The sequence below is a fragment of the Silene latifolia genome, chromosome 2, assembly GCF_048544455.1.
Source record: "Silene latifolia isolate original U9 population chromosome 2, ASM4854445v1, whole genome shotgun sequence".
NCBI lineage: Eukaryota > Viridiplantae > Streptophyta > Magnoliopsida > Caryophyllales > Caryophyllaceae > Silene > Silene latifolia.
The window spans coordinates 164468409-164480249 of record NC_133527.1 but is presented as its reverse complement, the minus strand read 5'-3'; the positions used below and the strand labels follow the sequence as shown (position 1 = coordinate 164480249).

At 36.6% G+C, this 11841-nt stretch overlaps 1 protein-coding gene across 7 annotated transcripts; it reads right to left on the bottom strand.

Moving 5' to 3' along the window:
• Positions 1 to 8304: 8304 nt before the first annotated feature.
• LOC141643263 (vacuolar protein sorting-associated protein 52 A-like) lies at positions 8305 to 11633 on the bottom strand. 7 transcript variants are annotated; one of them, XR_012543671.1, is made up of 8 exons: positions 11197 to 11589; positions 10371 to 10581; positions 10117 to 10267; positions 9887 to 10021; positions 9718 to 9792; positions 9176 to 9200; positions 8697 to 8799; positions 8305 to 8499 (listed from the first exon to the last, which is right to left on the bottom strand). XR_012543671.1 is itself a non-coding variant. In XM_074452339.1 (7 exons), the coding sequence occupies exons 2-6, from the start codon at positions 10481 to 10483 to the stop codon at positions 8707 to 8709; spliced, it is 567 nt and encodes a 188-aa protein (XP_074308440.1). In that variant the 5' UTR covers positions 10484 to 11100; positions 11197 to 11633; the 3' UTR covers positions 8305 to 8499; positions 8697 to 8706. The 7 variants fall into 7 exon arrangements, 4 of the variants coding, with proteins under 4 accessions (XP_074308440.1, XP_074308441.1, XP_074308439.1 ...); XR_012543670.1 differs by having other exon boundaries at positions 10371 to 11109; positions 11197 to 11450; XR_012543669.1 differs by lacking the exon at positions 9176 to 9200 and having other exon boundaries at positions 8305 to 8415; positions 8447 to 8499; positions 10371 to 11575.
• Positions 11634 to 11841: the final 208 nt, after the last annotated feature.

The window sequence follows — 11841 nt, the reverse complement described above, 5'->3', positions numbered from 1 at the left end:
GCGAGAGTTGCGGAGTTAGGCGGCGACCGGCAGTAGTTTTGTTTTGTTGTTTGTTTGTTGTTGGCTGTATCTTGCACATTTGTACATTTTAGGACCCACGTTTTGGACATTTTGGATTTTGCTTGGGGCTCGAGCCCCCAGTTTGTTTGTACATATCCCTTTTTTGGTTGTATGATGGCCTGAGTGCCTTTGCTGCTGGGTTGCGTTGTTTGTACCTGCAGGTTAGCTTTGAACAGGTTTGGTAGATGACGGTTATGCCGTCATGCTGCTGAAATTTACATAGAAATTCACGTAAAACATACATTTGTATATATGGCCAAAAATTAGCGCAAAACGAATGACTCGAAAGTGGAAAAGAATGCAAAAATGCAAAAACTGCAAAAAATTTGCCAGAAATGACCGGACGGTAGGGAGGGTTACCCCCAAAAAAATGAAAAAAAATAGAAACCTATAAGTTAGAAATGTAATGTAGGACGGGAGTGGACTGATTCCCAAAAAAAAAATCATAAAAAGAAATATATAAGTTTGAAATAAATTACTTTAAAATGGAGAAATGATTCCCCGAAAAAAGAAAAAAAATAGAAAGAAATATATAAGTGTGCTAAAATGACGAAAAATGCTGATATTGCCTCGAAATGTGTGCCCGCGGAATTAGGAAACACGAACTATGGTAACTTTGACGTATTTACCAAAATAATAACCCGTATGAATAGGAAATTATTCGCTAAGGAATTTAGGAAAGATCCAACGTGGAAAATCACAGAGAAACTGCTGAGGAAGAGGCGCGGCAGGTGCTGCGCCTGTTCCCCGGTGTATCCGTCCTGGCGGATTTTAGGAAACAGATTTTAGTATAAATAGAAACGTCGATAGGAGTTTTATTCACACAATTCTTCCGTCTCTTCCTTCGTCTTATTACATAAAACTCTCAAAATAATCATTCATCATGAATACTTTAGAGATTCGTCTAAAAGAGTGGACAAATGAGTTTTCCAACGTGGAGAAACACGACATGGGTGCTTATAAACTTGGATCATTGTTGAGTTTGAAGCTTATCAAGGTGGTCAAATCGTTTCTAGATGCTTGCCTTGATTATTGGGACCCGAATTTTCACGTTTTTGCTTTTCCCGGAGGTGACATTTGCCCATTTCCTGAAGAAATTATTGCGATCGGTGGGTGGGACCCAGAACACTTGTCTGCTATTCCTTCTACTTCACAAGGGTATAAGAGCAAGTTTAGAGACTTGCTTGGGTTGACAAGAATTGAGGTGGACCGTCTAGTGACCTCGAAAGGAGTGCGAATGTTGGACTTTATTGACCGATTCATTAACAAGGCTGACCCCACCATCTCTAATGTTGCTAGGCGAAGAGCATTCGGATTTCGCTTGTTACATGTATATGTCCTTCAAGGACATGTTGATGAGGATTTGAGAGGTGATCCCCGTTTCCTGGACCTAGTTGAGCAAATGGAACTGCGCAGGAGCCCAGTCTGTTTATGTTTAGGAGAGATCCTACCTTATTTGGGAAGTCCCATTATCTTGCAGGTAAAAGAATAAGGAATTTCTTCTCTTCTTTTCGTTTCCTTTTTTTTCGTTTTTTCTTTATTTTCGTTTTTTTTTTTCCTTTTTTCGTTTTTTTTTCCTTTTTTTTTAACACCTGCTTTTTTGGTAGGTTTGGCTTATGGAGCGTCTTCGATTGATCGAGCCCCCAGTTAATGTTTCTGCCTATCATGCTCGCTCAATTGTTATGAGGACTAGGCTCTACATGGTGGACTTCACTCGAGTCTGCAATTATTGGGAAAACAAATTGAAGAGTGATGATGGCCCCTTGATTAGATGGATTGTACCATGGTGGCATCTCAAATCTGTCACTGGAGTATCTTCCTTGGATTCTACTCGATCTGTGCGCATTCCCGGCTTGGAATTCATGGTATGCATCTTCCCGGAGAGGCTGATGAGACAGGTTGGACTGAAATAGACAATCCCGAAGCTTGACACTGTCCCGCAGACTGCCGTGGCGCTTACTACTGAGAGTCGAAGGGAGTGGGCCATTAAATGGGCTCAAAGAAACGTATGGTTCTTTAACTCTTCTGTTAGTGCCTTATGGGTGTCGGACTCCTATCTGCAGTGGAGGAAAGCAACTACTCCGGAGGAGCGTGCGAGATTGAGGAAGCGCGAGCCCGTTGACTACAAGGTGCGCGAGGTGGAAAAGGAGAAAGAGAAGCATCTGACTGAGGGAGAGGAAGAAACCGGGTTTCGAGTTGTTCATCTTTCGAAGAAACCGAAGACCTCTCCTGTCGTGGACAAAGTGATTGACAAGAACGGGAAGGCTAGACCTCGAGAAAGACCGTTGGTGATTAGGTCCGAAGTGGCGCAGAGGCGTTCGGCTCGAGGTCGTGACAAGAAATATGACAAAAATGACAAGGGCAAAGGGAAAATGGAGGAATAGCCCAAGTCTTTATTATTATTTATTATTATTATTGTAATAAGAAGGTGGGGTTTTTAGAATCCTAGCCTATTTTATTTTTTTTCTAGCGTTATTATTATTATGTAACGTATTATTATTATTATTGGAAAATGAATGAAATAAAGGATGTTAATTGGTTATGAAACCGTTGAGATTTTCTATTTATTATTCTTGTCGAATTCCAAATACGACTGCAAATGTCCTTCTATTTACATTTTGAAATTAATGGGTTGTATCCTGCGAAGGATTGCCTACCTATTCACGTGAAGTGAAATCAAACCCCTGCACGTAGTTCGATTAAATGTAAAAGAATAATTGTTCTAAGCAAGAGCTTGTAATGAACTTAGAAGATAAGCATGAGCTTTTTACATGGGTGAACTAATTAGGATAAATATGACGAATTAATGAAGAACTAATGACGAATATGATAATAAACAGGTGGGAATATATCAAAGGTCGAATTCCAGAAACTCAATATGAATGAATCGAATTTCTACAACCCGGATTGAATTTAAATGACGAAAACCCGCAAATATTGGTTATAAGGGATTTAAGTCGGGATTTAAATGATGAATTATATACTAACAGTGATTAACAATATGCAAAAATATTATGTGAACGAAACAAAAGCAAACAATGACGAAAGAAAACAAAGAAACGAAACTTACAGAGGACGAAGGAAGAAGAAGAGAAGCAGGAACAACGGGAACCCCAAGAAGAGGCGCAGCAAGTGCTGCGTTCTTTCCAAGAGGCGCAGCAGTTGCTGCGTCCCTTCTCGACGTCTGTTTTATGTTAATCCGTAAAAAGGGTTTAAACAAAGGTTTTACAAATCGGTTTTAGAAGTACTTTCGACATAAACCTTACATGATGATTACAAAAAGTAAATAACAATAATAAAAGAGAGATTTACACCCTCAGACTTACATGTTTGACGAAACGAGATGAACTAAGTTTACGATTAGTGATGCTCGACTTGAATGTAGACGAAAGTGCCCTCGTAAGAGGAAATACGATTAAGATTGATTAAGTTGATTATGTGGAGTTGGTCAAATTGGTCGGTCATGCAAAACGAGGCTGGTACTCAGAAAGATCCGAGCTTACGTGGTCGAAAGTTCAAACACGTAGACGCCAAAAAGTAAGAACGTGGTCTAGAATGCAAAGGGAGAAGAGAAGGGCGGACACTCGCGTGAGAAATATGAGGAGCGAAGGCTCCTATTTATACTAATCACGTGGAGGAATTAGGGTTTTCGGAGAAACTTTGGAAGTGAATCTCGAAAAGATATGAAAAGATACGAAAAATACGCAGAAAAGGACTTGGGAAGAGGCGCAGCAGGCACTGCGTCCCTTGGAAGAGGCGCAGCAACTGCTGCGTCTGTTCCCAAGTGATTTCCTCCTGCGGAAGAAAGATTTCCGTGTTTAATTTATGGAATAACGGATTAATCTTATTTTCCTTAATATTTTGTATGAATATTACGGGAAATTCTTTACCAAAGATTAAAAGATTGTAAAAGATTTATAAAATATGGAATAGAAATATCCGGAACATTCCAGAACATTCTGACTCGGGATTTTAGCGGTTATCAGAAAATGAAGACGGTTTTAGGCCACTGTCAAAACGACCGTATCGGCGCGTAGTGTGGGAAATAATCTGTATACTTCCCTTATACTTGAAAGATTATAACGAATTTAACAGAGATGATTAAAAGTCATAAACAAAATACATAAACAAATTATAAAGGATTCAGAATTAACCTTCAGTCCTAGCAAATATGGCCTAAGAACAATATCAAAATTGATATTCGCCTATCAGTTGCACCCAAGACGATATGAGATATGCCCTATTGATTGTGCTAGAATCGATCTAAAAATTTCTGTAAATTTTAGTTGCTTTGTCTTTTTGTGATGAGAGAGAGAGGCTAGGTCAAGAAAAAGAATTAGGGTAGAATAATTATCTCCCTTTCTTTCTTATAGTGACCGAAATTGTGGAGTCAATTAGGAAAGATATCCAAACTGACCGAAATAAGGAGTATATTCTCCTTATTTTTGGTCTTTACAAAAATATATAAAGTGTGTTAAATTGTCATCTAGTGAGGATCGAACCCATGACCACTTGGCTTGTGTACCCTCACTATTACCACTATGACACATTCAACTTGTTGATATTAAATATAACTGATTATATTTAATTACGAATTAACAGATTAATTCGTCCAAGCTAACATTATATACATTTAATTAAATATAACTTATTATATTTAATTTACGAATTGACAGTTAATTCGTCTCAACTAATATTATTTAATTTCCATTAAATAATTATCTCATCAACACATTGACTAACTTTTTAGTCATATTGGGCATCAATGTGATCATATTTCTATAACCCCATTTCTCAAACACATCCTATAGGTGTGACCTTTAGGGACCAGTTGATCACCACCATCTGTATGATAATAACGTCAAACTCTCTAGCAAGCCAACCGTTATTAGGTAAACGTTAATCAACTGATTAAATATACGAAGTATACCCTTGTGAACCTGTAAGAGATTTACAAATGTTATCACACTAATTTGTGGAGGACACAAGCTCCAACAAACTCCCACTTGTCCTCACAAGTGTATGTGCGATAACCGATTCTCATATCCTAAAATTTCTCCCACTCAATGTAAAACGATTTGCAAATCCGAATTCACAAAGGTCGTATTTTACAAGCGATCAATATCAAGAGTGGTTTCCCCGACTAGAGAGTAACTTAACTGATAAACGAATCAACATTCGAGCATGGCCATGCATTTCAGTTACAACTCCTCGAGTGGCCCCGAGAAATAACTATACCGATAAGGGTTGGATATTTTCCTCAACTCGAATCCTGCGCAGATGTAAGCACAAGATGAAATGACCCAGAAAAAATCTACTTAGCCTCCAGTTACGGTAGACCGTGAGAAAGAAACCAAAGTCACCCAAAAACTGCCTTAATCTCAAGAGACAGTCGATAGTCAAAACAATCGACTCTAGGAACACAATGGATGTCCTATCCACAACCTGGCACCGAATGTTATTAAACATTTAGGACTCCATTACGTTGTCACAAAAAGTTGTCCTACGAGGTATCGTCATAATCTCGCATCTGTGATCGATCAGTCAACCGTTTGACTTATGGCTCGTTGAACCCACCATCAATCGACTGCACAATATAATAGCCGGAGTTATCAGCTCACATTGGCGATTACGGACCAAAACAAATATAATGTAATTCAGTTCACTTTGTGGCGTTCAATGTTGTCAGTACAATCCACATGAAAAACAAAATATTATATATAAAACGATGAAGTTATAAATAGTATATGAAAAAGATAATGTATCAAATCCATAATCAAGTACTACAACTCAGGAACACGTTTAATTCCCATGGAATTAACATGCCCTACATGCTTATCATAATTCAACGATTCAGTAGTAGAATCTGCTACAACACACTATGAGTGAAGACGAACCGGACTGAGATCCGTTTGGAAGCTAGATTATTTCATATGAACAAGATTATTTCATATGCTAATCATGTTCTAATAGCAAATGTAAACAATTTTGTCATCAAATCTTGTTTTAGGGGCGATTGCCGCAAAAAAGGAAAGAAAACAAGAGGCAATTAGGGTTTTGTTTTTTAAACCATTTTTTTCTTATGCTACTGCTTTCACGACGATAATAATAAAAAAAAAAAAAAATTTTACGGTTTTTGCAGAAAAACCGAAGTGATTTCATGGGGTGATTCGTTTTTACCGTATGAAAAGGAGATTTTTTTTGTTTTCTGTTTTTTTTTTCAGCCGTGCTGAAATTAATTTTAAAAAAAAAAAAATTTTTGGTTTCTTTTGGGTTCAGCCGAGATAAAATAAAAAAAGGGATTTTGTTTTGTTTTGTTTTTGGCCAATTAGATATTGTGAATCGGTTCACAATTTAAAGATACCGAGTTATTTTAAAGCAGTTTAAAATTTTGACGGATAGAATTTATATTACAAGTTTAATATGGATTAAGAATGAAATTAATGTGATTAATTGCGGAATTGTCACTTAATTTAATTTAAATAGGTGGTTTGGATAAATTAATCAACATAATTATGGAATTGTGTTATGTATGTTTAATTTATTTTAGTTGATGCTTTTAATTTTGTTGAATGAATAGAATGAATGGATTTTATTTACGTATTTAATTTTGCAATCGGTTGTAATTTGTAATACTTAGTGTGGCCTTAGTCAAATTATGTTTTCGTAATGAAGGAAACATGATTTTTATGTAATTATGAGATCTCGAATCTCCTTTATTTTAGTTTTGGGTTTTGAAATTAGAATGTAATAAATAGGTCAATTATGTAATTTTATTTATTGTAATTTCAAAGAAGACTAAAGATGGAGATTGGAGCTCACTCCCGCTACATGGATCAAGATGGAACATCAAGACAAGCTTCTCGGGTCCAAGGATGGATCCAAACTTGTATTTATTGTTCATTTTGATAGGATAGGCCACACTAGGACTTTTACTGTTTTTACGTTTTTTCATTCTTATTGCTTTTCATTCACATGTTAGTTTTTGCATCATATTCTGCCTAAAACCAAACCACCTACTACTAAAATGCAAGAAAATTGACTCATATAGGTTGTATGATAGTTTTCATGGACATACAGATGTCATAGTCTTATTAAGCCATCACCTTAGTTTATTCATTCTCGCATGCTAGATTATAGTTCACTTAAAATGAATTAAAATAAAGTTGATGGGATCTTCCTCTAAAGACGGAAATTGAGATTAGTCTTTATAAGGGCAAACATCTATGAATCCCTTCTTCGTCGGTAGGCCTAATATGACCCCTTCTACGTTGGGTAAGTAGTTGTGTTGACTTAGTTTACCTCAACATCATAGTCCGAAGAGTTTCTCGTGATTATGATGGACTAAAGATAGTATTTACAGAAATTTATCGACCAAGAATTCTAACGGTAGAATTAGCTAAAAGGTTAGCTTATCAATTTACAGAAAATTGAATCTTGGGATCATTTATATAATTCTTGAGGGAGGTCAATTGTATAAATGTTTTGAGTCTTCGCATTATGACATTAGTTCATTAGACTTAAAATCAAAATGATGCACATGCTTATTTTTTTATTCTTCTTTCGCAGTGTAGAAAACGATCATTTATTGATAATACTGTTACAACTAAATGGCTGGAAATAACGAAATCCCAATGCCGAGTGTCACACTAGATCGTTCGTCCTGGTCGAAAATATTCATGGACCAAATGAATCAGTCCACGCGACTGAAGAATGATGGGTCCAACACTAGTAGAAAAACCCCCTACGGTGGCGGTTATAAATGACCTTTTGTGGCGGTTTTTAGAGATTTAGGGTGCGTCGTTTATCACGGCGTCGTATAAACTTTACGGCGGTTATAGGTGGTTTTACAACCGCCGTTATAGCTCTTCTATAGTGGCGGTTCTTATACAAAACCGCCATTATAGACTTATATAATACGGCGGTTGTTAGACAAGAACCGCCACTGTAACTCATCTATAGTGGCGGTTATTGTAAGAAAACCGTCACCATAGGTATTTTAATGAACACTTTAATTATCTATAGTGGCGGTTTTTAACTTAAGAACCGCCACCATTGATTATCTATAGTGGCGGTTTTACTTGAGAACCGTCACTATAGCTCGTGGCGTTTCTAACTTAGAACCGCCACCATAGATAGGTATTTTTTTTTTTAAAAAAAAAATTGCTACATAAATTTCTGTAGCAACCTCCCATAAATTTAACAATCCAATATCGAATTAAACAAACAATACATACACAAGAATGCAACCAACTGCCTAAAAACTTCCATATCATCCCGCAGAACAATAAGTCCATGTTCAAAATTTTTACATCGAAGTGTATAAATAATGACATACACATCTTATTTAATAGACTAATCAACATTTACATATACATTTGGTAGCCTACACCTCTTTTACATTCTTTATCTCGTCAATTGACACTCTTACTCTTAAATCTGCAATGATACATTAAACAAAACCCATAGTAAGAAAATCAATCTAAGCATTATTAAATCAACGTCTAGCATTACTAAATCAACGTCTAGCATTACTAAAAAGCAAACAATGAAAAAAAGGGTACCTATATAAATAAATATATATAAAGAAAAAACAAGATAAAAAGCTCAAAAGTTTGAATTATAGCACCACATACCACATATATTTCATGTCAGAATAAAATGAAAAATGAATTCCATGTCTGCATCTTGGTTTCCAGCTTTCACTACTTTCACTAGAACAGCAATGAACTCAACAATCTGGAAAAAAAAATAGACAAATTAGAACAATTAACCGAACGATGCTCACTTGGTAAAATTATATATTAAAACGGAAGGAAAAAGAGTAATTGAAATCCAGCCAGAACAAAAACTCCGGTAAAAATATGCAAGAATAAATCTTTGTCACCAATTCACCATTAGCCATGGACCATGTTACTCCGACACTTTCAGAGTTCAAAGCAACTTAGCTAGAAAAAGTCCTGAAGGTCGAGGAAGTATCAACCAAATCAATGGGGCAGCGACCAAATTAAGGCCACAAATAGACTTTGATCCGCAAAACAATAATGTCACATACACGTCTTACTTAATAAACTAATCAACATTTGATGTTCTCTAAACATTTTATAGCCCACACCTCCTTAAAAATTTTCATCTCGAATCTGCAATAATACATTTAACAAATCAATAGTTAGAAAAACAACCTAAATATTACTAAAATCAACATAAGTCTTTCCATCGGCTGAAGTGCTCCAGCAATAGCTCTTCCTTCACGAATAAGCAACATGTATTTAAACAATAAGGTTCTTGAATTGAGCCAGCACAATAACCCCTCCGAATCAGTTAGGTCAAAGCTCGGTTTAGGCTACGTCAAACCCATCTTGAGCTGAAGCCATGCTTGAACTAATCTAAACCAAACCCGAGCTTTGTAATTTTTTTTTTGGGAACCCGACCTTTGTAAATTGTAAGCCTCGGAGTTTCGGACTTGTTTAAAGTTCTAAAATTTAATTTTTTCTTTATCTTAGTAGTACGCCTATAATTTTAGAATTTCTCGATATTTATGGGCTATATGCAAACAAATTGTTTGAGTTTGAAGTTCTAACCATGGATAAATTATTCTTATTAGGTTAATATTAATATTAGACACAGGTTCATTGACAAGCATATTGGAAAACTCACCACAAATATACTGGTTTGGCTCTTCAAAACATCTTCAAAATGCATCTGAATTTTTCCGCCATCTAGACCAGCTTCCTGAAATTTCACAGAGAAACATAATGTATAAATGAGCTTAATTAATAAAAATAAGAATGTTGTAACTTGTGCATTTAAGGATATAATCACTGACCTTTAAGACGGAAATCGTCATGTCATAATTGTTGATAAGAAACACACTCTGCAGTTTAGACTTCCGAAACTGTGTAGATAGCTTCATAATCAAATTATCAACTGCCATTAAAAGTCTTTCCGAGTTCATCTCCAACTGAAAGATAGGCAATAACTGATGTTGATTCATGTGCTCAGAGCGGAGAGACATGCGTATAAAGCAAAAGGATAATAGGAATAGAGGAATCTGACCTGGCCATCTCCATAGTCAACATTGAGATGAATGAGGGAAGCAGTAAACTCGACATAACGTCTCATGACATAGTGAGGATGAACATCATCTTCCCACAATGTTTTCACATTAGCACTCCGAAGACTACTGAGGTGCATGTCAAAGACCATCCTAGAAAATCCCAATAAAAAAACAATGATGATATGATATATAATATCACAATCCTACAGTACATAACAAATAATTAAGAACCCCTAATGAGTAATGATTTCACCTAGGATAGGATAGGAAGGAGAGTATGATAGACAGAGTCTCATGTCTCATCCACCTTGACAGCAAATACAAAATGGCAGCAACCACCCACCACCGGACTCTCATCATCCTCATCCTCACCCTCACCCTCCTTCATACTGTCGTCGTCTTCGTCTAGTAAGCTGTGTAATGACCCCGGTTTGAAAATGAACAGTCCATGTGCCGACCTGTTACTGTTAAACAACCAATCATTACGCGTACCACATCCCAGAATATTTGTATAGGTACATTGTCAACCAGTACTGTCTCGTTTCCTCTGAACCTCCAGTTTAGGTTCATTACGCGTACCACCACCCGCCCATCTATGCTTATAGTAACTCCTCCTCACCATGCTTCAACTGTCGGTTCTCTATTGTAACATCGTGCTCTTTTGGCCCCTCACCAAGTAACGAACAAAATGTAATTATGGAATTTGATTTTAAGATTGGAAACAAGATTATCAATATATTACCTTCTGCAGGTTGTCGAGCAAATCCATTGCATATGCTATATCAACTTAATTGTGAAGGACATTACCTTACTTGACTTTGATTGCACCAACGATAGAAGAAATTACATTATATGATAACTTACTGCGTCATGACTGATTGTACAAACCCAGGAATCTGAACAAACTTAAGTTTGCAGCAAGTGATAAGCAATACTGAATACAAGTAATTTGCCAAAAACCCCAAATTTCTGTATACCCTGACCTACAACACCTTCAATAATATCACAAAATGACGATAACTAAGCAATAGCATATTATATTAGGTCTATTAACAATAATATAAGTAAAAAGAAAATACCTAGAAATGAGATAAAGAAGAGCGGAAATAGGGCAAGTCGGCGCCGGCGTTCAACGGTAGGCATGCGGCGAGCCGACGTTAGGCGGTCAATGTGCAGCGGTGGGTGCTTTGTGAAGATGAGGGAGTTGATTTTTGTTCAATTTAAATATAATGAGAATGAGAGCAAGGGGTATCAGATCGTGATTAATTAGCTAATCAGAGAGGAAGGGGGGTTGAATGAGAGAAGAATGGAGATGATTGATGAAGGTGGAGACGGAAGAGAGAAAATAGGGTAAGTCGGTTTTGGTGAAAATGGGTGGTCAGTTTGTGAAGATGGATGAAATGTGCAGCCGTGGGGTTCTTTGTGAAGGTGGGTAATTGGGTAGTCAGTATTTTTCAATTTCAATAGTCAGTACTCAATACAATGAGAATGAGGGGGGATTAAATGAGGCTGTCATGTCTTGAATAAAAAACCACAATAAAAGTCTTATAGTGGCGGTTTTTAAATTAAATCGTCACACATTTTTCACGTTGGTTGTATAATTAAACCACCACAAAAGTTTTTTTATATAGCGGCGGTTTTAAATAAAACCGCCACACTCTTTTCACGTCGGTTGTAAATTAAACCGCCACAAAAACCCTATAACGGCGGTTTTTAAATAAAAC

Bases quoted from the DNA above. Each gene is read 5' to 3' on its own strand.
- LOC141643263 (XM_074452339.1), bottom strand. From the start codon at position 10,483: ATGAGGATGATGAGAGTCCGGTGGTGGGTGGTTGCTGCCATTTTGTAT. The intron at 10,022-10,116 runs GTCAGATTCCTC...CCTATCTTTCAG, and splicing joins TTGACTATGGAGATGGCCAG to TTGGAGATGAACTCGGAAAG. The intron at 9,793-9,886 runs GTCAGTGATTAT...GTGAAATTTCAG, and splicing joins TGACGATTTCCGTCTTAAAG to GAAGCTGGTCTAGATGGCGG.